At 41.3% G+C, this 23,585-nt stretch overlaps 2 protein-coding genes and 1 long non-coding RNA gene across 17 annotated transcripts in view; 1 reads left to right on the plus strand and 2 right to left on the minus strand.

The window, feature by feature from the left end:
- The window catches only part of ARID1B (AT-rich interaction domain 1B), a 358,734-nt gene that overhangs the window by 145,272 nt on the left and 189,877 nt on the right, over positions 1-23,585 (plus strand). The gene's annotated exons all lie outside the window — the stretch shown is intronic.
- On the minus strand, positions 7,309-20,720 carry LOC308583470. 2 transcript variants are annotated; one of them, XR_014006233.1, is made up of 3 exons: positions 19,835-20,720; positions 18,963-19,101; positions 7,309-8,697 (listed from the first exon to the last, which is right to left on the minus strand). It is a non-coding gene; the product is annotated as an uncharacterized lncRNA (long non-coding RNA). The 2 variants fall into 2 exon arrangements; XR_014006234.1 differs by having other exon boundaries at positions 19,800-20,720.
- On the minus strand, positions 13,770-15,941 carry LOC308583465 (tigger transposable element-derived protein 1-like). The gene is made up of 2 exons (XM_081187465.1): positions 15,927-15,941; positions 13,770-15,178 (listed from the first exon to the last, which is right to left on the minus strand). Exon 2 carries the CDS (start codon positions 14,910-14,912, stop codon positions 13,980-13,982), a length of 933 nt encoding a protein of 310 aa, XP_081043591.1. The 5' UTR covers positions 14,913-15,178; positions 15,927-15,941; the 3' UTR covers positions 13,770-13,979.

Consider the following 23,585-nt stretch of genomic DNA (forward strand, 5'->3'; position numbering starts at 1 on the left):
TGCTCTACCATGGCTATTTGTATGTTGTGTTCTTGCTGAGGAACTGCAACATGTAGTCCTGTAGATACAGCAAAGCATTTGACTGGAACTCAGAGGAGAGAGCTATCAATGGCTACTAGCCACCATGGCTGTGCTTTACCTCCATAGTTCAAGGCAGCTATGCTCCCGAATACTTTCGTAGCTTGGATTTGAACAGCTTAGTTCCCGAACGTTTTGGGTCCTGAATGCTGCAAACCCGGAAGTGGCTGTTCCGGTTTGTGAACTATTTTTGGATGCCGAACGTCCGACAGGGCTTCCGTGGCTTCTGATTGGCTGCAGGAGCTTCCAAGGGAGGGGCTAATTGTGATGGTGCTGGGAGAGGCTGTTTGTTTGTTTGTTTGTTTGTTTGTTTGTTTGTTTGTTTGTTTTCCTCCTCCTTGGCCCCAGAAGCTATTTGTCCTGCAAGGGGAAAACATACAGAGGTACCCACTAATTCATCCTTGGAAATGATTCAGAATAATTTGTTGCTAACTAGATTTATGTATGCTGTTCCTATGAGGAAATCACTTCATTGGGAATCCTAGGTTTTTTTCATAATATCAGTTTTCACCTTGATACGCGTTTGAAGTTAGTGATACCTCCCTCTCTTTCTAGTTTTACTATAAAACTGAAACTATTAAAGATTAACCACATATCTTAGTATTATGTTATTGTATTAATAGAAAATGTGGAAGAGTATTATCTTCTGTGATTCGAAAATGTGCACTAAGTCCACCAGTGCCAGCCTGGTATCCCTTGTGTTTCTGCAAATGTTGCTTAAATATTGTTTAAAAATCTTATATCTCATTAACTCGTTATACAGTAGTGCTGTAGCCCAAGTTTTTAAACAGCATTAAACCTAACTGAAGGTTTTGTTTTGTGGGCCAATATACTTCAGTGCATCTTTCACTGACAGCTGAAATGTAATTAATAACTTCTTAAATGCCATATTCCCATCCCAGCCGCTTCCAGTTCTGTTTGCTTAAAACTGTCTGGCCATGTTCTCAGCCTTTGTTCATGCTCCCTTAAGTGAGAATGTCATGCTTCCTTTTTAACTGAACTTGTGGAACTGGTCAAACTAGATTGACATAGATGTGTAAGATTACATTTGCTATTCCTTTAGCTTTGTAGACAAAATGCAGCCCTAATGATGCCTCTGTCTGGTTCAGGGTACATTAAAGCATGCGCTTTCCTGTAGGATAAATGATGTGGAAATCTAATTCACCTTGATGCGTCCTTTCTGTCTATTTCTTACATCCCTGTGCTGTGCCCCCCCCCTTTTCCTCCTCCCTCCTTTGAAAGTTGTAGAGAAAAGTTCAAAGCAACAAAGTTCTCTCTTCAGGCATGTGGAGTGAATAAGGAATGATATGATAGGGAATGAGGGGAAAACATACTCTGGCAGTCTGCTGCACTCAGAATGTTGAGTTGTTCATCAAACAGCTGTGGGTAGTGAATGGCTCAGTTTTGAGTGGACTAAAGGAGCAAATAGACATCATGTTTATATTTCGAAGGGTATCCTAAAACTAGCCTTCTTTTTCAAGTTTTTGGGGATTATATAAGCTTTTTGTTGTCATTAATGGTGCTTTCCTAGCTTTCCTTAAGAGAGTGAAGGTCAGTGTTATAACCAGGCTGTTCTCTTTAGGTAATAAAAAGTAGAACACATTGCCTACATAGAGTAATCAGTGATCCACATTCTTCTAATTTGTGTGTCTTAGTTCCACATATATTTTAGTGTGCTTTATATCAGTATTTGAATAACCATAAGGGGCAGGGTGGGTTGGAAATTTTAAAATCTCAGTGAATAAATAAGTCATGGAATAAATAACTTACACCATTTTAAAAAATATGAATAGATACAGATTTAGCATGGCCCACTCCATCATCTCAGTTGGAACTCCTTCGTTTCACCTGGTCATTAAACATTTTACTTGTCTTTTGTTTCCTCTCTAGCTTTCCCTATTGTTTTTTTGTGGGCAGAGACTGTATTGTTTTAAAATATTTGTTCAGCTCCTAGATAATTTAAATAAATAAATGAGTTTAAATGGGCAAAGAGGTGCAGTGAATCTCCATACAAGCGAGATGAGAGGAGTGCTACATCCTGTATTCAGATGCCTAAGACCATGTAGTGTGTAGTAACTCCCTTTTCTCTACAGGGTTCCTCATCAGAGGAGACTAGACTACCCCAGGAGGAATATAGTAAATGGCAGATGAAAAACTGGGTTATATGCAATGTCCCACACCTGGAGTTCCATATGTGCAGCTGGACTTCCCTTTCCTCTGCTCCCCATGTGCCCCAAAATATGCTCTCTGCCTTCCAGAGCAGATTTTGAGGGTGCATAGGAGGCTGCAGGGAGATGAGCAGGAAGGGGATGTTTTGTTATGCAGGTAGTTGTTGTTTTTTTAAAATGGTTTGTAAAAGATTTAGATTTGTAATCTTAAACTCACGAGTAAAGTCTATAGAATGCGTAACTTACTCTTAAGTAACCTGCTTTAGATGTGAATTGCAAATGTGGATTTTCCATCTACAGTGGGTGAAGGGGTTATGAATTGGGCATCCCAGACTGTATGTCTGGAGCTGAGAACCCAAATGACTGTACTTCGAATCTTCTGTGCCATTTCCCCCACCTTATTCCAAGCTAAGGTGTTGGATCTACATTCATGGTGATTCCCCTGGGCAGCACTAAATTTACTTTCAGGTAATTTTTTACTTAGGTAAAGAAGTGGATGGGTGTATTAAGTCAGTACTGTACTAACATTTCTCCACTCATTTTTATTTAAACATTTCAATTTATTTTAACTAATTTCTGTTGAAATCCTAAAAATCACCAAGGGAACCAAATTAATACTGGGAACCAGAATATCTGTAAAATGAATAGGAGATGAATTTAGCTTGAAGGTTTAAACATCCCTTTTATTAACATCCATATTACATGTAGCAATGTGGGAAACGTGAACAATTTGGGAAACGTGAACAATTTTGACTGCATACTTTCACATGGAGAGACAGTCTTTTCCCTTTTGCCAATCCATTTTACCATTGAAGCATCTGACTTAAAGGAGGTTAGCTGAATGTCTCAGTGTGGTGACTTTAAACGGTCTTTGTATGAGTACTTTGAACAGTGCTAATAACAATGGTTTCTGGCAATTGCAAAATGGGATCTGACCAATTTTAGTAAAATAGTGGCACTGGAGCCACAGAGCTTATTTTTGAAATAGTGTTTCAGTTTGAACTGAGTTAAAGCGATCATTTTAAAGAAACAGTTTTTCACCTCACTGTAAATGATAGACAGCTACTAGACGAGGTAATGATCTGTCTTCATGTTTGATGCCTCCTTTTATCAGTCCAAGGTTTTTCACTGAGTCAGATCTATTGATTAGCATTAGTCTACTTTCCAGGAAACTCGTTTTGCATTGAATGTCACACCCTAAGTATACTAAATATATGCCAAGAGAGTGCTTGAACTCTGTTGAACGCTGCCTGGTAAATTATATGTTTGCAGAGTGTTTTTAGTAAGTGTAATAGGTATGAGCCCCTCAAGTGTTAACTGAGGTCATCTTTCCCTTGTAGCAGTGTGAAGAATATGATGGATCAAATAGAAGATAGGCACTGTACATTTACCAGTATTTTCTAGGGTGCATGCATGTGATATATCTAGTGGCACATAGCAATAACTTGTGGAAGAAATATAATTTCTACTCCAAATCAGCCAACGTAATTTACTTAGAAAATTTAAATGAGGGTGAAAAATAAAGAAAGCTTGCTTCATTTGTCACAAATCAAGTATTGTCAGTTCAGAAACCCTGGAAAGTTGGGTGTTCTCTGGGTGTATTTTTACAAACCTCTCCTTGTTTTGAGGCAGTGTTTGATGGGGTTCAGGTGCTACTCTTTAAATAAACTTGGGTCACTTCTAAAGCAGAAGGTGAAGTACAATGCTTCTGAGTAATTATGTTAATTATACTGATGGGGGCTAGATAGGAATTAATTGAGACCTTGGGGAGATGAGAGGAAGACTGAACTTATATTCTATGACTGTGGTTGCCTATTGGTTGAGGGTTTTTAAATTTATAATAAAGGCATTTAAAAAAATAACTTGAATGGTGGGAGAATTGACTTATCCCCAAAAGTGCAATTGTTAAGGAATCTTGAGTTAAATCAAAACTCTTTTATTATATTCTTTTGTTTAGATGATAATGTGCACATTTGATTCAAAATACGCCCTTGTGCTCATTTTGCTGAAGGACCCCTGGACTCTGCCCGAAAGTCCTGCTCTGTTGGCATCATTGATTAGGAACACAGTCAATATATATTATTAATGCCATTCACGGTGCATTTTTCCACGGAATTCAATCCATTTCAATAAGAATGGCATAGGAGTGCTTCCTCCTTGGATTGTTAGTCCCTTGGTTTTCATTAGATATAGTCTGGAGACTTTGGCATTTAATCATGACTTTTGCGTTGTTGGTCTCTTTCTCTCTGTTCGTCACTCCCACTTAAGGGCTCAGAATGGAATTTTGAATCAGATGAAGAAAACAATCACTATTCCTTAAAAAAATCTAATTCTGTTTAGGTCAAACAATCACCCACTTTCCCATTTTCCCATAACCAGTGTACTGGTTAAATCCTTCTTTGTACTCATTCACTTCTGCTATGATTTCATAGAATCATAGACTTGGAAGGGTCACCTAGTCCAACTCCCTGCAATGCAGGAATTTCAACTAAAGCCTCCATGACAGATGGCCATCCAACCTCTGCTTAAAAACATTCAGTGAGGGTGTCCATTCCACTGTTTAACAGCTCTTACAGTCAAAAAGTTCTTCCTGATGTTTAATCAGAATCTCCTTTATTGTAACTTGAATTCATTGGTTTTGGTCCTAGCCTCTGGAGCAGGAGCAGGCGAAGACAAGCTTGTGGTCTACTAGGACCCCTAGACCCTTTTCACATGTACTACTGGTAAGCCAGGTGTCTCCCCTCTTATATTTTTGCAGCTGGTTATTCCTAAGTGTAGAAGCTTACATTTGTCTTTATCAAAATTCATTTTGTTAGTTTTGGCCCAGGTCTCCAATCTGTTATGGTCATCTTGACTCCAGATTCTGTCTTCTGTGGTATTAGCTACCCATTCCCATTTGGCGTCATCTGCATATTTGATGAGCTTCCTCTCATCAACTGAGGGCTTCTAGAGTGGTTTTACTGTGCAAACTAGCCTCCAAACAGAAGAACTGTAGAGTGGGAAAAGATAATTATATTGTATTTTGAATGTTATCTCATTCTAAGAAGAGAGGGAGTTTTTGTATTATCTACAGTTTATATACATTTATATCATAAAGGTGTTGTGCAATTTTAACTATAATTTCCGCTATGGTAGATGGCATTTTTCCACATGGTACTGATTAGAAATACTCCAAATACTCTCATGCGTGCTGACTGCTTTTCTTTGCTCATATCAGTGCTATATAATATAATCAGATGCTGACTTCTTCTCAGGTGAGTGTACCAGTTTGATTATGTATGCTAAATGAAGGACAAGAAGAGGGATAGTGTTTCTTCTGCTCTCTTATCTGAAAACCCTGGCATTAACTTGGTAGAATAAAAACGATATCATGTGGGAGGCTCCTGGAGCGATTTTACTGTGCAAGCACTAGCCTCCAAACAGAAGAACTGGAGAAGGGGAAAAGGGAATATAAAGCAGAAATGTAAAACCCACAGAAATAGGAAGAGATTTCACAATATTCCATTCCTGCTTTCTTTTTAAAAAGCCATTTATATATCCTGCACTTAACAAATGTGGAAATTTCTACTTTGTTATCTTACCTGTCAGTTGAAATTTCACTAAATACTTGCAGTAGGCTTGTGTCGGCATAAAACTCCCTGAATGTCTTTAAGGTACTGTACTGAAAAATTCACCCCTTGCCATGCCACTTCTCTACCAATCCTGATCTTCACAAGAGCTTTCTGGCAATGGTGCAGGTGCCATGATAGCACAAGGACAGCCCTGCTCCATGAAACCCAAGACCCAGCTAGTCCTGCAGTGTGATCTTAACAGTGACCAACCAAATGCCTACAGGAAGCACACAATCAGGACACGAGTGCAGTAACACTTTCCCACTCATGTTCCCTAGCAACTGATACTCAGAAGGCATTATTGCTAGTAGCTATTGATAGCCTTATCTTCCATGAATTTGCCTAACCCATTTTTAAAGCCATCTAGGTTGGCAGCTATCACTTGGGCACTAGGTGCCTGGCTCTCAGTATAGTTATAGAACAACAATTTATGGTGCTCTGTGGCCAATCCTAATGCTTACTTGTCTGTACAGAAGCTCAAAAGATCAGTCCATTAGATAATCTGTAAAAATGTCTTAAACCTTAAAAATATATATGATAACACTATTTGACTTGTTAAACCAATTGTAACATTGTATTCTTTCCTGTTATGCTTCATGCATTATTGTTGCAAACAAGAGTGCTTCATCTAGTTTTCACAGAACAAAGTCTTAATATTAAATATAATGAGTAATAGTTCTCATTAACTGTGATATAAAACATTACATTCTCAGATCTCTGGTCCAGGTACTCTTCTGTTCTTTCTTCAAAATGAAGATGAACACATCTAACCAATGAAGGTTTTTACTCCTTGGTAGAGAGGTCCACAACAGTGTCACAATACATGATAACCTTATAAATTGTCACTTGTCAGCAGAATGATTTAGTACATGTAACTATAGTCCAGATGTGCTAACAAGGATTGCAGCCACATCAAACAATGTGCTTTTTTGCATATTCATATATGGGCCTCCAAATGTGTAGATATATTTTGTTTTTGTGTGCATGTTCTTGAGCGTTTTCCAGTGTAAATACCTAAATTGTCATGTGGAATAGAACTAATTTTCTAGCAAATGGTGCAGCGCTCCCAGGATTCAGAGACATAAGAAGTGGAGGGCAGTTGTACCTTTTACAGTGGCACCTCTGGTTGCAAACGGGATCTGTTCCGGAGGCCCATTCGCAACATGAAAAGCCCTTTCCGGTACTTCCGGGTCACCGTGGGATGCAACCTGAAAAAACGTAACATGAAGCAAACATAACATGAGATATGACTGTACAACTTATTCACACTTTCTCTCTGTCCTCAGTATGAACTTTTCTAGCTACTTACCAAACAGATGATGTGAGCTCAAAAGAGTCTGCTTAAACCACTGCAACATACTTGCAGCATACCCTGTTATAGATCATACATACTCCGGATAAGGAGATCCGTATGTGTTTTGCTTCCTAGATAAAAACAACTGCATTGTAAATCAGGTGTATAAGATTTTTATTTGTCCATACCACACAGCTGTCAGTTAGATGCACATCCCTATGCACATTCTGGAGCACCTAACAATACCCATCTAGAGCTGGATTAAAATGTGGATGTAAACATAGTCTTTGGATAGTCTCAAGGATAACTGGTTTTTTATTTTCTTTTTATTCAACAACATTTATATACTGCTTGATTGAAAATAAACCTCTACATGGTTTACATTAAATCAAAACATTAAAATTATTGGAAAAAACAGGTATTTAGAAATATACAAAGGCGTATTTACATACTTTATGAATAATATAATAGTACTAATATAATAGTAGCACTTTGAATGTGACCTGGTAGCAAATGGGCAAGCAGTAACAATACTCAGTAATATCTAGCAAATAACTAATTGGCTGGCACTCTCAGTTTACCAAGGAAATCAAACGTTTCTCACAGCAGCAGCATGGATATGGAAGATCCTTCTGTTTTCCATTTGGTTGCTATATCATATGCTTGTAGCATTCTCTCATGATAAAGTAACTGTTTTATAGTAAGTGAAAAAAGAGGGTTTGGAGAGGGGGGCATGGGTTATAAGGGAATGATAATGATATCAATTCATAAACTGTTACTAAAACATCTGGCATAGTTTTTTTGAAAAAGATTTTGGATTACTGTTCTAAGAAATTAATTCATTTTTTGTATTAAAAAAAACTTTAGTTTTCCAAATAACATTTTTTTTCCTGAAGGGCATAACATGTTGGCAGTCACTCAATGTGTTGGTGATATATTACCTTAGGAGGAGATTTATGTATGTTTCAAATAATTCTCTAGACATCTTGTAGCTCTAGTTTGAAACAAAGTAAATCATAACCCAGAGCATGTTTGTTTGTTTGTTTGTTTGTTTGTTTGTTTGTTTGTGTATGTTTAACCACATCATTTCTCCCACATGAAGCCAATGAACTGCATCACTTTTTGTAAATTTTAATGATTTTCTTCCTCTTTGCATAAAACAGAAGGAACCTGCAATTTTAGGAGTTGTGTATGTGTTGGTACTCCTACAAGTTTTGGGGTGAAAGTTGTGTGTTTGCAGGAATATGTAAGCACATGCTTAAAACCAAGTTGATTACCTTATTGAGTGTCTCTGAAAGCATTGTAACATTAGTTTTGAACATTTTCAATAGACTAACCATATAGTAGTGCTCCATATGTTTGATTACTTTGCTTTCCTATACATTTACTGTAATTATGGAGCTGGCAGTGGGCCAGGATGTCCTTCCCTTGGCCTTTGCAGCCACAGAGCAACTGACCAACCATTGCAGAAGCTCTTTCTGGAAGGGACTGGTTCCTAGTTGTGGTCCTCTGGCCATTGATGGGGGTAAAATTGATTTTCTTCTTGCTGCAAGGCAAGTGGATATGTTATCCCAAGTGTTCATTTTCAATCTTTTAATGGATGTATTAGAAAGCTCAAAATATTTGGAATGAAAGACTGTGGGAAAGAAATGCTGAATAAATCTTTCACAAGCAACAGCTGAAGTTTTGCCATTGATTCCATGGAATTTTCAATAAAGATACTTTGAGTCAAACAGTCTTTAGGTCTCATCTCCACATTTAATTCTACAGATTCAAAAGCATGAGGGCATGTTGCTATCTGTGTATATGTGATAATATATAATGTGTCCCAGAGACACAGAGCCCTGAAACTTAGTATACATTTACCAAATTGGATATTTTTAAACTTAAATTTAAAAATCTGCTATAGCAATAGTAGTCTGAAGGGAAGACATTTGTACATTTCATGTTCAAAATGGGGCTCATAGCATGTCCCCAAGTGAGGGTGCTTCCTAGCTCCCCATAAACATGATCGTTGGCATAATCCAAGATACCCTGATTACTTGAAAAGCTTGTAGAAGTCTCTCCCTTTAAATGGTAGGGAGGGCAAGCAAGAAAGGTATTTCAAAATGTTTAAAAAGACTTCCAATGAATGTTTACTAATAAAGTTTCAAAATGGGGCACCTTTATATCAAACGGTCAAACAAATGGCACAAAGTTTTCCTCATAGTAGCAGCCTTTCTTCCAACATAGAAGAACAGAATAAGGCTCATATTAGGAAACAATGATGGCATCAGGATTTTTCCACTGTACCTTTACTCTGCCGGCACCTGCCTCTTTTTCTTCAACTTTCCCCCTTTGGAAAAGTTCATGGAATGCGGCACTCAAGAAAATGTTTTACAGATATTTTATAAATATATTAAAGAAAGAAGCTTTCAACTTGTAGGAAGGCACTTGTGAATTATAGAGACGTTGGAGAGAAGCTAGCTGTCTGATCCAAATATACCAAGGTATTGTAGAAAGAGGACTTGGAGCAAGTACATCACCAGTAATACACTGGCAAGATGTAGCACCACTGATGCCCACATGTTCTAAAACAATACAAAAAAATACTATTATGTTAGGAAAAGTTAACATCAGTCCCAAGGAATCCTGGAAATTATAAGCCAGAAATAAGTTACTGGCTGGTTTGCAGAAACAGACAGGTTGAACCCTTTGATAAGCACAGTGTGTTATTTATGACCATTTTTGAACCATAAAGCTGCTAAATACGTTGAAATAGGTAAGAGCCCTTTACCTGTTGCATACAACCCCATTGTTTTTCACTTTGCAGTGGTAATTATTTATTTTATAAAAGTGTTTAGATAGCCCGCTTGCATAAAATATCAGAACAGCAATATAAAAACACAGGGAACTATTAAAAGGGGTACAGAAAAATAATTAATAACTGGCAAATGCACAGGCCTGTTGGCATTAAAAAGTTTTCAAGAGACACCTGAAAGTCAGAAGTGACAATGCCAGCTGAATCTCTGCTGATGTACCACAGCAAGGAAGTGGTGATACTAAATGTCCAACTACTGTATTAGGCCAGTCCGGGCTCTGTAACACAGGGGACAACAATGAATAAGCAAACCAGGAAATCTCTAATTAACCATAGTTTCCAGTTCCCACAAGCTAGGATATTAAATCAACTGAAACAGGAAAATCTACTTAATTAGAAGCTTTCTTTTTTGACTGTGGCTTTCTTAGTGGCACAAGCAAAGCAGCTGCATGCATAGGCAAGATCAAGTTATTAAGTTGAGGTATGTGTCCAAGCACAAACTAACATCAATATTATATTCTGTTTCTGATCTTCAGGGCCCAGCACTTGAAATTATGTGGCCCAAGCAGCTCATGTACAAGAGGTATCAGCTGACTTGGGATCCCTGAGTTTGCAGAAGTACAAATATGCTAAGATATGGGGATCCCTATGCGGGTGAAGCATTACCCATAGCTTGGTGATTTCCACTGCCACTGAATGTGAAAGTGGGGGTAGCTCAACAGGCTAGTAGATGAAAGTTAAATTCAGACATGATTTGAATGTAGTGTGTCTATCCCCAACCCATCTCAAAAAATCCCAGAAGGTAGTAGCATACAGAAGAGGCCCTGCTCTTTCAATTTCAGCTATTTAGTGTGAAACTTCTTTTTAATAGCCCTACTAATGCAAATGGAATTTAATTGTTTCCAAATTGCATGTTGGAAGGGCCATTGCTGGAAGAGACATGTAATGTGGCTCTGTAGTAGCCTTCACACTGAAGGGTGCAGGTTAGGCTCTGAGTGGTTTACTACCATCATGCAGGGGTTTCCAGCATTATTTTACCCCCTGCTGCAAGTTGCAAGTTGACTGAAACTGAGGGGGTACAACAAGCTTACAGTATTATCTGTTGCTTTTATCCCAAAATTGTTGGTTGCAAGTGTAGCATACAACAATTCTGCAGTGTATTTCACTGTTAGGTCCCTGTTTGAGGGTTGTTCTGAAAGTAGTCTTCAAATGGGTTGGGTTAAACTGACTGAGTACACTTTTACATGCTCAAAAATGTAACAAAATAAATTTTACCCATTAAGGAAGACCCACGTTAGAGCAGGGTCTTATGTCTTTGATGCTGCTTTTTGATTTTAAGCCCCCTGAAACACAGACAACATGTGCATAGCAACACTGAACAGAAACATTTGTTGCATGTAGAGGATATCCACTAACCTTTAAATTGATCTGCTTCCCTTGTAGCATTTTTTTTCTTTTACAGAAAGTGTTCATATGCATTTTATTAGAATTCAGTTCCTCCAAGGGTGAAGCCAACATGTTTGTCAAACCATACCTTTCCAGCATGGATCCCATTTAGATTACTCCATTAACTAGATTTGTCCCCAATTTAAGCTGTGCATTAGCAAGTGATGATATTAGTTTGGGCACTCTGCTAATGACAGTTTTATTCAGTGATGAGGGAACAAGAATGCTAGGCAGTGCTCTGCTAATCACATAAAGTGTTTGCCTAGGTGGCTGTCTCTAGACCCAGTCCTTTTTATATGCTCCTAGTGATTTATTTGCTTGGTATTTAAATATTAAATTGTGTCAAATGAAACTTGAACAAGAGAAGTCTTATGAAGATTTCTGTGTAGTAGTATTCTGTACTTTAGTGGGAGCATCTAATAAGAAAATGGGGATCATAGTCCTTTGTCTCCCCATCACCAGCAATGTCCCTGTTCCACTTTTGGGCCTACTTTGCCTCCTCTCAGATTCCTATACACCACCAATAGCATGCATATCATGTGCTGGTTCCTTTTGCCTGGTGCTTGAGCTCAGAATTGCTCTGAAAAGAGGAGACTGGATAGCATTTGCTGGAAGAGTGTTTCCCGGTCGGAAACCACGTGTAACACGCTGGAAACTGCAGTACTCTCTCAGCCAAGTTTATTAATAAAGTTGCAATCATATGTCTAGATAATGAACTATCCCTCAGAATACATTTTTATAGTTTCAGTAGTTAACCATATCTGTGCTTCGCCAAACAGGGTAGGGTGGGGAATCTGTGGCTCTCCAGATGGTGTGTGCTCCAACTCTCACCAGCCCCAGCTAGCATAGCATGCTCAATGGTCAGGGTTGATAAGATTTGCAATCCAGCAATGTATGGAGGCCATAGGTTAGCACCCCCCAAAAAAAATTAAGGGTGTTTTTTGTGTTTTGACTATTGTGATATAGGTTTAAGTGCAATAATTTATTAGTGCTTTTGTTCCACTCCTGGTAGCCACTGTAATCATTGACATTGACCAGAGTCTAACCATACTTAACCAGAGCCCAATATGCTGTTTACATGCAGTAGCCAATTTACATACTGAGAATACTCAGCAATATAAGCAAGTGAAACGTGAAACAAAATGTCACATTGCATCTTAAGGCTCAGGCGGGCACCAGTGACTAAAATTTATCTGTCTTGCCTTCAAGTCAGGAGAGCAGGGAGATGTCTTTCATGGGTGTCCATGTGTGACAGTTTTGTAAGGCTGCTAGGCCAGTTTCACAGGCACCCACAGAGGGAGATTTCCATGCCTTACCACAAGCCAGAATAAGAAAGTGTAAATCTCACTTGTTGACAACTGGGCTCAAGCAGCCACAGAGATGGTAAACATGTGTGAGGGAAAATCTGCCCCCTCTTGACGAAGAGTATAGTCATACGTCGGGTTGAAGTAGCTTCGGAATAAGTATTTTCGGGTTGCGCACTGCGGCGACCTGGAAATAACGGAGTGTGTTACTTCTGGGTTTCACTCCTCGCGCAGACGGTCAAAATGACGTCATGTGCATGCGCAGAAGCGGCGAATTGCGTGCAGATGCAGGTTCTGTTCGCTTCTGGATGTGAATGGAGCTCCGGAACGGATCCCGTTCGCATCCAGAGGTACCACTGTACAGTTGTCTGCCTGCCTATTAGCTATGATTTGGGGCTTTCACTTATCCACACAACTAGTCCATGTAACAACTCTACAGTGGTACCCCGCAAGACGAAATTAATTCGTTCCGCAAGTTTTGTCGTCTAGCGAATTTTTCGTCTTGCGAATCACGAAATCCCATAGGAATGCATTGAAAATCAATTAATGCGTTCCTATGGTCAAAAAAAGTCCAAACAAAGCCAAATTTGGTACAACAACAGTTTATTAACTGCTCTTTAAAGTCACACATACTGTAAAGAGCAGTTCAAAAATTGAACGGAAAATAAATTAACTTTATAAACATGACAGAAAAACATTTAAAAATCAACAAAGTATACAGTACATTTTCTAAGACTCTGGGGGACCACTCGAAGAAGGCTCCTCTTCCACTCTTTGCTTCTTGCTCAAGAACCTGTCCATAGTCTGCTGCTTCATCCGCCTTTTCAGCACCTCCCTGAAAGGCGACATGACCCTCGTATCAAAAATGTTCCCAACGTCATGTGCCACGTGCTTCTCAGGGTGGTGCTGCTCTGCAAAAGTCTGCACCTCCTTCCACTTCAGGCAAATGTCCCTCAGTTTTTCGGAGGACAGCCATTCCTCAGTTGCTTCCTCCTCTCCCAGTGAGGCCTGCTCCTGCGCAGCCTCTGCCTGCAGTTCGACCAGCTCCACGGTGGTCAGCTCGTGACGATGTCGAAGTGGTCCTTCCAGAATTCCCGCAGGGTGATGGTGGTGCAGTCAGTCACCTCGAAGCATCGCCTGAAAAGCTCCTTGGTGTAGAGTTTTTTGAAATTGGCGATGACCTGCTGATCCATCGGCTGGAGCAGTGGCGTGGTGTTAGGCGGCAGGAACATGATGTTGATGAAGCTGAACTCCTCCAACAAGTCCACCTCAAGGCCTTTAGGATGGGCAGGAGCATTGTCCATCAGAAGCAAAGCCTTCAGCGGCAGGTCGTTGTCCAGCAGGTACTGCTTGACAGCAGGGCCAAAAGCAAGATTGACCCAGTCCACAAACAGCACACGTGTGACCCAAGCCTTGCTGTTGGATCGCCACATGACACTCCTTGTCGATCTTGTGTCTCTTGAAGGCCCGTGGGTTCTCCGAGTGGTACACCAGCAGGGGCTTGATCTTCAGGTCGCCGCTTGCGTTGGCACAGAAGAGCAGGGTCAGACGGTCCTTCATGGGCTTGTGGCCAGGCAACTTGGCCTCCTCCTGTGTGATGAAAGTCCTTTTGGGCATCCTCTTCCAAAACAGCCCGGTCTCGTCGCAGTTGAAGACCTGCTGTGGAACGTAGCCCTCCGTCTTCACAACCTCCAGGAACTCCGCTGCAAAGTCTTCAGCCGCAGGAACATCAGAACTGGCAGCCTCTCCATGCCTGACCACGCTGTGGATGCCAGATCTTGTCTTGAACCGTTCAAACCAACCTCTGCTTGCCTTGAAGACTTCTGGCTCGCCTGAGGTTCCTGGCTGTTCCCGGATGAGGTCAGCGTGCAAGGCCTTGGCCTTCTCATAAATGACGGCCTCAGACACTGTGTCCCCTGCACGCTGCTTCTCTTCTATCCAGATGAGCAGCAACTTCTCGACCTCCTCCAGAACAGCTGGGCGGTTCTTCACGATCCTGGTGACTCCCTTGGCTGCATCAGTCGCCAGGATCTTCTCCCTCATCTTCAGGATGGTCCCGATGGTTGATGGATTCCTCCCGTACTCCCTGGCGATGTCCGTCACACGCATTCCGCCGTCGTGCTTCCGGATGATCTCCTTCTTCATTTCCAGCGTCACCTTCTCCTTCTTCCTCTCGCCGGCCACCGCAGCAGCAGTCTTCTTGGGTCCCATGGCAGCACAGCTCTTACCTTCGTAAACTCAGAAAAAGAAAAAAAAAATCAGTGATGTGCTTCAAATCCAAAAAATTCAAAAGCACCCAGCCACCCACCACACAGAAATTAAAACCCAGAACCAAGTCCTTGAATCCTAAAAACCCCAACCCAAAATCCAAAACCCCCCAAAAAAGTTTTAAAAGTTTAACTTACCAAATGGATGCAAGAGAAGTTCTGGAAAAGCTTCAACAATCAATCACCGAAGTCTTCAGAAACCTCAAATGGCTGCAAAATAAGTTTTGGAAAAGCTTCAAAAATCACCAATGCCTTCAAAAACCTCAACTGTTCCCACAGACACCCACCCACCCACCATTGCAAACCCCTCCCCAACTGCTCCCCCAGCCCCTCCCCAACTGCTGCAAACCCCTCCCCAACTGTTCCCCCACCCAGACAAAAAAAAATTTCAAAAAATAACAACATGGCTCAATGGTCCAACTGTAGAAACCTCTCCAACTGTTCCCCCAGCCAGCCAGCACTCAGAAATTCAAACTCAGGAAAAAATTTTTGGAAAAAATCCACCTGGCCCAATGGTCACAGAAAATCATTAAAATTCCCCAAAAAGCCCCACAAGCTCCCAGATTCCTGCAGAAACCTCTCCAACTGTTCCCCCAGCCAGCCAGCACTCAGAAATTCAAACTCAGGAAAAATTTTTTGAAAAAAAACAACCTGGCCCAATGGTCACAGAAAATCATTAAAATTCCCAAAAAAGCCCCACAAGCTCCCAGATTCCTGCAGAAACCTCTCCAACTGTTCCCCCAGCCAGCCAGCACTCAGAAATTCAAACTCAGGAAAAAAAATTTAAAAAAAACAACCTGGCCCAATGGTCACAGAAAATCATAAAAATTCCCAAAAAAGCCCCACAAGCTCCCAGATTATCGCAACCCCCCCCCCACAACACCAAGTCCTTGAATCCCAAACACCCCAACCCAAAATCCAAACCCCCCAAAAGAAAAGTTTTAAAAGTTTAACTTACCAAATGGATGCAAGAGAAGTTCTGGAAAAGTTTTGGAAAAGCTTCAAAAGTGAGCAAAGTCTGAGAAAAGGCTACAAAACCACTTGCTAACAGTTGCTCCTCGAAGTCAAGTCGCAACTGCAGCTGTTCAAGCTAAGCACCCTTTGTTTTAACGGTTTTAAGAAAAAGGAAACAAAGTCGCGAGACGTTTTCGTCTTGCGAAGCAAGCCCATAGGGAAATTCGTATTGCGAGGCAACTCGAAAACGGAAAAACCTTTCGTCTAGCGAGTTTTTTGTCTTGCGAGGCATTCGTCTTGCGAGGTACCACTGTACTTCCTTGTCAAGTCACCCACCTTGTGTCAGAAGGGGGCAGAAATCATGGTAGCAACTAAGTAGATGCTTTGCTTGGAGCCCATAGCAAAGTAAATGTGAGCTTGCACGTGCACTTGGCACTCATGGTAGCCAGATTTCGTAGTAGTGTTAATGCAGCATCCATGCACTGTCCTCCACTCTTGCAAGATGGAGGGTCAATGTTGAAGGATAACTGCTTTTGTATACCAGTATTCTCCTGGTTATACAGAAATTTTCCTCTTGAGCGGTGGTGGCCTCATTTTGCTTCCAAACTCATTGGGAGGAAGCTATTGACTTTGTTTTTAAACGAAATGATATTGAAGCTCAGTTAAGGTAAGTGAAGATGCTGGGCCAATGGCAACAGTGATGTATGAAACCTAGGAGGCAGGGCTGAAATCTCCCTCTTCACATATGTTGACACAAAAGTTACAAAATTAACTCCCCCCCCCCTCCATTGTCCATGCTGCTCCTCCTTTAAACACATCTTCCCCCTCTCTTTTGTCCTGTTCATCTTACAGGAAATCTGCCATATATGTTGTTTGTCAAATATGTAGCACTGTAGCATTGTGAAATGTTGAGCAGAATGATAATAGTTATCACACAAGATGCCTATTAAGGAGCACAATGTTATACTTAGCACTCTGTGTAAGGCCTATGGGGGACCAATTCATGTAATACTTCATGATGTAATACTTCAATAGTACTGTTACCCAAGGCGTTACGACAATAGTACAGTATGTCTTTGTTCAAATGCTATCCCTGCAAATTAGTTTCCTGTGAACAGTGAGACTCTGCATGCTTAAATAATACAGAATACATACATTATTTTGAATAGTCCTTTCAAAGGATAGAACAGCATACTCCACATACAATGCTTTTTCTGCCGCCACCCCCAACAAAAATGCTGCCAGTTAGGGTTGTCTGCTGAAATAAGGGTCGGAGAGAGGCAGGTCCATCTAGATTTTGGGAGGGGAGGATACCAGAGTGGCAAAAGCTGTGTTTTTTCCTGGTATTCTAATTCCATTTATTTAAAAGAAAACAATAGAAAGGAAATGACCTTTTCAATTGCAGCGTCCTGATTTTTGAACATTTCATCCAGAGGGGTTTGCTTAGTACCTTCTGTGAAATCATACTGATGCCAGGCAAATACTTTATTTTCCCAGGATTTTTGGCTGAACTGTTTTTACCAGATTCTTTTGTTTTATCCTTTTGCTGTTTTCATAGGCCTGCTGCTTTTACCATTTTTATATGTGTTTTTAATTTTATTGTGTATTTTATTGCTTTATCTATGCCACTTCAACTGAAGTATGTGGTGTAAATTCTAATAATAAAAAATAAAAACCATCACTTCACTGATGGTGGCAAGCAATAATGTCATGATGGAAACAAAAAATGAAAGACCAAGGAAGAGTCAACCTAGTTTGCTGGATCATTTCACTCAAAGTCTAGCTTACTGGGACTGGGTCAAAGCCAGCATACCTCCTCTTTTTCTTGCCCACCCAGGGCAGATGACAAACAGACAGCACAGCCACAGCAGCAGGGGCGGAGGAAGGGGTGTGTGATGGGTGTGGGCTGCGCCAGGTATCACCACTGAGGGGGATGACAAAATGCTGGGTGGCACTCACCGCGTGGCCTGCAGCATGCCCAAGCCATGCATCTCTCCTGGGAGAGACGTGGTGGCTTGGGCATGCGCTGGCTCCGCGCTGCCCAAACAGTCCGCCCGCTGCCCCCCAGCTGTAGGGCGGCTGAGTGGGAGGAGTCAGGCAGACTCCGGAGGCCCTGTGGTATGCCCCACCCCTATGGGCAGCACGTGGTGCCCCAGGTGCCTGAGCGGCTTCCTCCACCACTGCATAGAAGTGAACATTGCAGCACACAGAAAGTATAACACAGGAGTGGTTATGTCTCTGTTAGACTCTGTCTCTGTGAAGGGAGACAGCAGCAGAATAGAAGTCTGGATCTTGTTGCCCTTGTCTATGTATGTGCATGAAGAGTGAGAAAATGTTTATTCCCTCCCCCTGGCTGGCATGCTTCATGTCTTGCCTATGCGTTGCATGCGTGTGACTGACAAAGCCTATGGTTTGGCTCTCTTTCTTGAGTTATCTGTTCTGCAAATATGTTATTTTCTTTTTAATAATAATAATAATAAATTTATTATTTATACTCCACCCATCTGGAAATGTAATCTGAAAATTGTGTTGTTTAATGGGGCCTGATCTGATGATACTGCTTGGTGGCTAGGAACTTGTATTAACTATATACGTGGATGAACGAAACATTTTCTACAAGCTCTGCTCCTGGGTGTAGAGTCTTCACCTGCCACACTTTTATTTCAGGTGTCGACCACCATATTTGGACAACCATTACTTAGTTAAATGTAAACACTTCCCTGTTTCTAGTTGTAACTATAAACAGAACAGTGTAATGAGAGCTGGGTCATACAATAGCTGTTTTTGCATGAGAGCTTCCCTAAGACGGCCCGTCCTCTCTCCCTCTCCCTCTGAATGTTTATAACTGTGTCTGTGTTCTGTTGCTCTCCTTTGCTCTGCTTCTTGCCCATCCTCTCCCTTCCCCCTTCCCGTGTTGGCCTGCCAGCCAGTTAATCATTCATCAGCATGATAATTTACCTGTTTTTATTGGTTGCTAAGATCTGATTTTGAAAGGGAAAAATACTCTTGAAATGTGAAGAAGAAAGAGATGTTTTCCTACCTTCAAGCACTTTTCCCTGGATACAAATGTTTTCATGCAACAGACCTATCTTGTGAATTACAGATGAAATGTTTTCAAGTGGAAGACCCAAGTCAGGGAAATATCTCCTATGGGCTGCTGATAAAGATGAGGAGGCACACTGGAGGAAAAAAAAGAAAAAGTGGGAGAACTAAGGACTTTTAACTTTTTATTTAAAAGGCGGGGGGGGTGACATATTGGGGAACATGTGACGTGAGGCCCCTCTTATTGTCAGAACCCCAATCTGCGGGCAAAACACATACAATGATAGCCCGTATTTACAAACGTTGTACCTTTAATCCCCAAAAATAAAACATCGGGATTGCAACACTAAAAAGCTACGTTGAGAAAGCCAGCACATGAAAACTCCCAGCAGTCTCTTCTGCCCCGCCTCTCCCCCTTCTGAGCTTTGGAGATTTTATTGCTGTGCTTTTCCTCCCTGCCTCTCTCCTCCTCTGCCTTATCCCCCACCCCCACGCATAGGCTCTTGGAAAAAAATCCTCCAGCCTGACTAGAAAATCAGCCTTGTTTCCTCAGAAACCGCAGCTGCTGCTAGCAGAAAACACGTCAGGCTGGCCCTCCAACACGCACAGATGTGCCTTTGTAAATCCATATAAATGCTGAGAAGGATTGCGTGCTGAGGGCAAATATCCTCCCCTCAGAGGATGGGGCCAATGCAAATGGCAGGCCATTTCTCTTTTCTTAAAGGCAACCCCTCCCTCCACTTCACTCAGTTTTCCCTTTAATTGTTGTTTGTTGCATTAGGGTTAGGGTGATCTTTTTAAGTTTAACCCCTCTATAAATCTGGGAGTCACGCACATATAAAAGCGATGGCAACTACTTCACTCCCACACCTCGCCAGCTTTGTTCTTCCCTCACAGGCATCAGTGAGTTGCAGTGTGGTTTGTTTTTCTTTCCCTCTCCTTTTTTAAAAAAAACAACAAATCGTCTGTCTTTACATTAAAAAAAAAACAAACCACATCTGAAGATGAATTCTGCTGTTCACGGAGGGCACATCCAAACAGAGGGGATGAGAGAGGAAGGGAGCAGAGAGGCATTTCTTTCAAAAGTTTCTGCTGACATAGGAGGATGCTTAAAATAAAAATGTTGCTTTAAAATTTACAGCGAGGCAAGGAGCGTTGTTTATCGTGCCATCTTTTAAGCACACAAATCCACCCTCATCTGTTTCTCTCCCCCCCCCCATTCCCATCCCTCTCGGAGTCTTTCTTTCTCTTCTTCTTCTCTTCTCCCTCCCCCTTTTAATATAACTTCCAGGCGGATGAGTTGCAACTCGTTCTGCGTAATTAAAATGAGTGGATGATGGTTGAAAGAGGATGGAAAATAAGATGGGGGGAGGAGAGGGAGGGAGGGAGGCTGGCTGGCTGGCTGGCTGAGGGAGGAAGCTATAAGAGCATTGGAGCGCTACTGCTGAAGCAGACAAAAACAGGTCTGGTTGCTCTGCCGAGGGGGATGGGGCGGCTCCCTGCCATTGGCTCTTTTCTAGGCTCCAGAGCAGCTGTGGGAGCAGAGCGCAGGATGGCAGTTACTGCTTAGGCACTTTGGTTCCATTTGTTTAATAGCTGCTAGTCTGAGCCAAATGCAGCCTCATCAACCTTGACTGGCGGGAAAACCGACTCAGGGCATTTTTGTGTCTTCCTCTAAAGCAGAGCTCTGCCTACGCCTGCAAACTTTGCTTTTCGTCTCATTGTTGCTCGCTCCTTTCTGCTGGGTCCAGTTTTACAGGGTGAGGGTTTTTATACAGCCTGTTTTCCGATAATGTCCATGAGGATCTCTCTCTCTTCTTGAGAGAGAAAACACACACACACACACACAACACAACACCAGGAAATGTTGTGCATTGCTTGTAACCAGTTGACTATATAAACTGTGTTTGTCTCTTCTGCTTCTTTGGCAAACCATCCGAGTGTAAAGGCTTGCTAGTCACCCTGGGTAGAACTTTTATTTCCTTTTGAGTTGAGTGTTACCTTTCTTTGATTCAAACTCTTTTTATTCTAGCCTTTTTAAAGTATTAAAAGTCAGCATATTAATAATGGGGTGAAGGGATGTGAGCCAAAGACCTGTGTTAAGAGATAGAAAATTGTAGTAATTGTGTACCATGAACCTAAGTGACTTTGTATACTGCTTAAAAGTAAAAACCTCTAAGCAGCTTACATAAAAACATACACTGAAAAAAGTGTCAGTATGCACTATAGTTTCCTGTGCAGGGTTGGAGAACTTTATATTTGTAACCTGCTTAAGCAGAGGTTGTGAATGCATATGAACCTTCCTTCTTATATCATCTAATAAAATCTAGACAGGGCACAGACAGAAATATAAAAACATCTATTACACATCTAATCCTAGAAGTGAAACTAGGGTATATGCTTCTGTGCTTGTTTATTCTTACCATACACTTTTAAAAAAAGGATTTTATCACTTTGGCAAGAGACTTTGATGGGCATTTTTCTATTTTTTGCTTTCACAAACTATTTCCTATTGATGAGAAACCTGTGAGTTTCATTCCAAAATCTTTTAAAATATATTATTTTATTCTATCTATCTATATATCTATCTTAGAACAAACCAATCCAAGCTACACAACAGTTCCTATGCATTCCTGGTATTTTTCTCCCACCGTCCCCACCTCTAATATCATCAGGTTAATTTGCACAATCTCTCTCTCTCTCTATATATATATTTTTTCAGTGGTACCGGATAAATTGGCACAAGTTTATAAGTTGTAGTCTACAGGGTCTCTGAATTTTTAATTAAAGAGGCAATCTTATACTCTTCACTCCCTTTCTCTTTCTGTGGGTGGGATTAAATACCTCTGGTGATGAAATATCTAGTACAGAAACTAAACATATTTGCCCCTTGATGAAAAGTGTATTTCTGAGGATTTAGGGGTGGTTGTATTTAAATAAAACTTTCCACTTGCACTTCCCCTCCCCCATATTATTATTGTACTGCTAGGCTGACACCCACTGGTAACAGTTGGTCTGAGATCACTGCTGCAGACTAAGCCTCCTGAGCACAAATACTATTCTGTTGATAACTGATTAAAAAACAAGCAAAATGCATAAAAATAATTTAAGAAAAAAGTAACTTATTTTATTTCTGGTATAAGTGAATGCATGGGGGAAGACTTTGAGTTGCAATTTTAGTGAGAAAATGGGTTGTATTCTTTTGAGCAATACTCTACTATAGAAGCTACAGGGAGGGAGACAGAACTAATTGCTACCATATTTGGACATATATTTGTATTGGTAGTGATTTAAATTACATTAAAGTAACAGTGCTTGAAACTCCTATTGTTCTAGGTGCATTTTGTGACAGGGAATTTTATTAGCTTGAGCAGTTTCTGAGCTCTGGGTGCAGTACTGCGCCTAAGAATTCAGATTAAAACTGCAGAGTGGAAGGAAAGAAGGACCTTTTTCTGCCTCCCCACTTCCAGCTACTCTCTGAAGACTGGAGAAGAGACCCTCTTAAAAATATTGGGGGGGGGCAGGGGAAGGACTAGACCATGTGAAAAATGAACATATTTTAGCTGCATTCATTTTCAGCTTTGTATTCTTGTTATAAAAAAATGTGCCTAGACATTCATTTGTTGCGCCTATAACCTAGGTTTAAGGTGCTATTTAGCGCTTAGCTTTCATATCTCAGTTTCTGACACTGTAAAGTAATCATAAGAACTTCTGCTTGCATAGGTCATTTTAAGTGGGAGGTAATGAGACGCGAGTGGCGCTGTGGTCTAAACCACAGAGCCTAGGGCTTGCCAATCAGAAGGTCAGCAGTTTGAATCCCTGTGACAGGGTGAGCTCCCGTTGTTCGGTCCCTGCTCCTGTCCACCTAGCAGTTCGAAAGCACGTCAAAGTGCAAGGAGATAAATAGGTACCGCACCGGCAGGAAGGTAAACAGCGTTTGCGTGCGCTGCTCTGGTTTGCCAGAAGTGGCTTAGTCATGCTGGCCACATGACCTGGAAGCTGTCTGCGGAAGCTGTCTTCCTTCCTGCTGGAGCAGTACCTATTTATCTACTTGCACTTTGACGTGCTTTCGAACTGCTAGGTTGGCAGGAGCAGGGACTAAGCAATGGGAGCTCACCCAGTCGCGGGGATTCGAACCGCCGACCATCTGGTCGGCAAGCCCTAGGCTCTGTGGTTTAACCCACAGCGCCACCTGCGTCAGATCTACTCTTAAGGATGACTTAAGTCTGAATCTACCCAGTAGAGCAGTGACTCCAAAATTCTCTCTCTCTCTCCACCCCCCCCCCCAAATCAACTGAAAATTGCTGAAGGTCAGCAGACTACTTAATGGTTTTTCTGACTGTTGTACCAATTGTAATGTGTTGGCTTCCATTCCATAGATTTCAATGCTAGCTGTAGTACTCTGAATGAACTAAAAAAAAAAAGTGTTTGTTTTGGGGGCAGAACCATGTTGGGATTCCCCTGCTTAGGCTAAAATGGTTTGTGGAAAGGCTTATGATAACACAGTTATTTGTAAACTCATTGAAAGACCAATTACAGCAAAAGTTATCAATGACTGGCTTCCCCTTGCTTTGAACTACACATTCTACATTTGAAGGAACCAACTTCTTCTGAAAAGAAG

The sequence above is a fragment of the Podarcis bocagei genome (genome assembly GCF_964188305.1).
Source record: "Podarcis bocagei genome assembly, chromosome: 3".
NCBI lineage: Eukaryota > Metazoa > Chordata > Lepidosauria > Squamata > Lacertidae > Podarcis > Podarcis bocagei.

Excerpts from the sequence above, each read along its gene's own strand:
- LOC308583465 (XM_081187465.1), bottom strand. The coding sequence starts at position 14,912 with ATGGGACCCAAGAAGACTGCTGCTGCGGTGGCCGGCGAGAGGAAGAAG.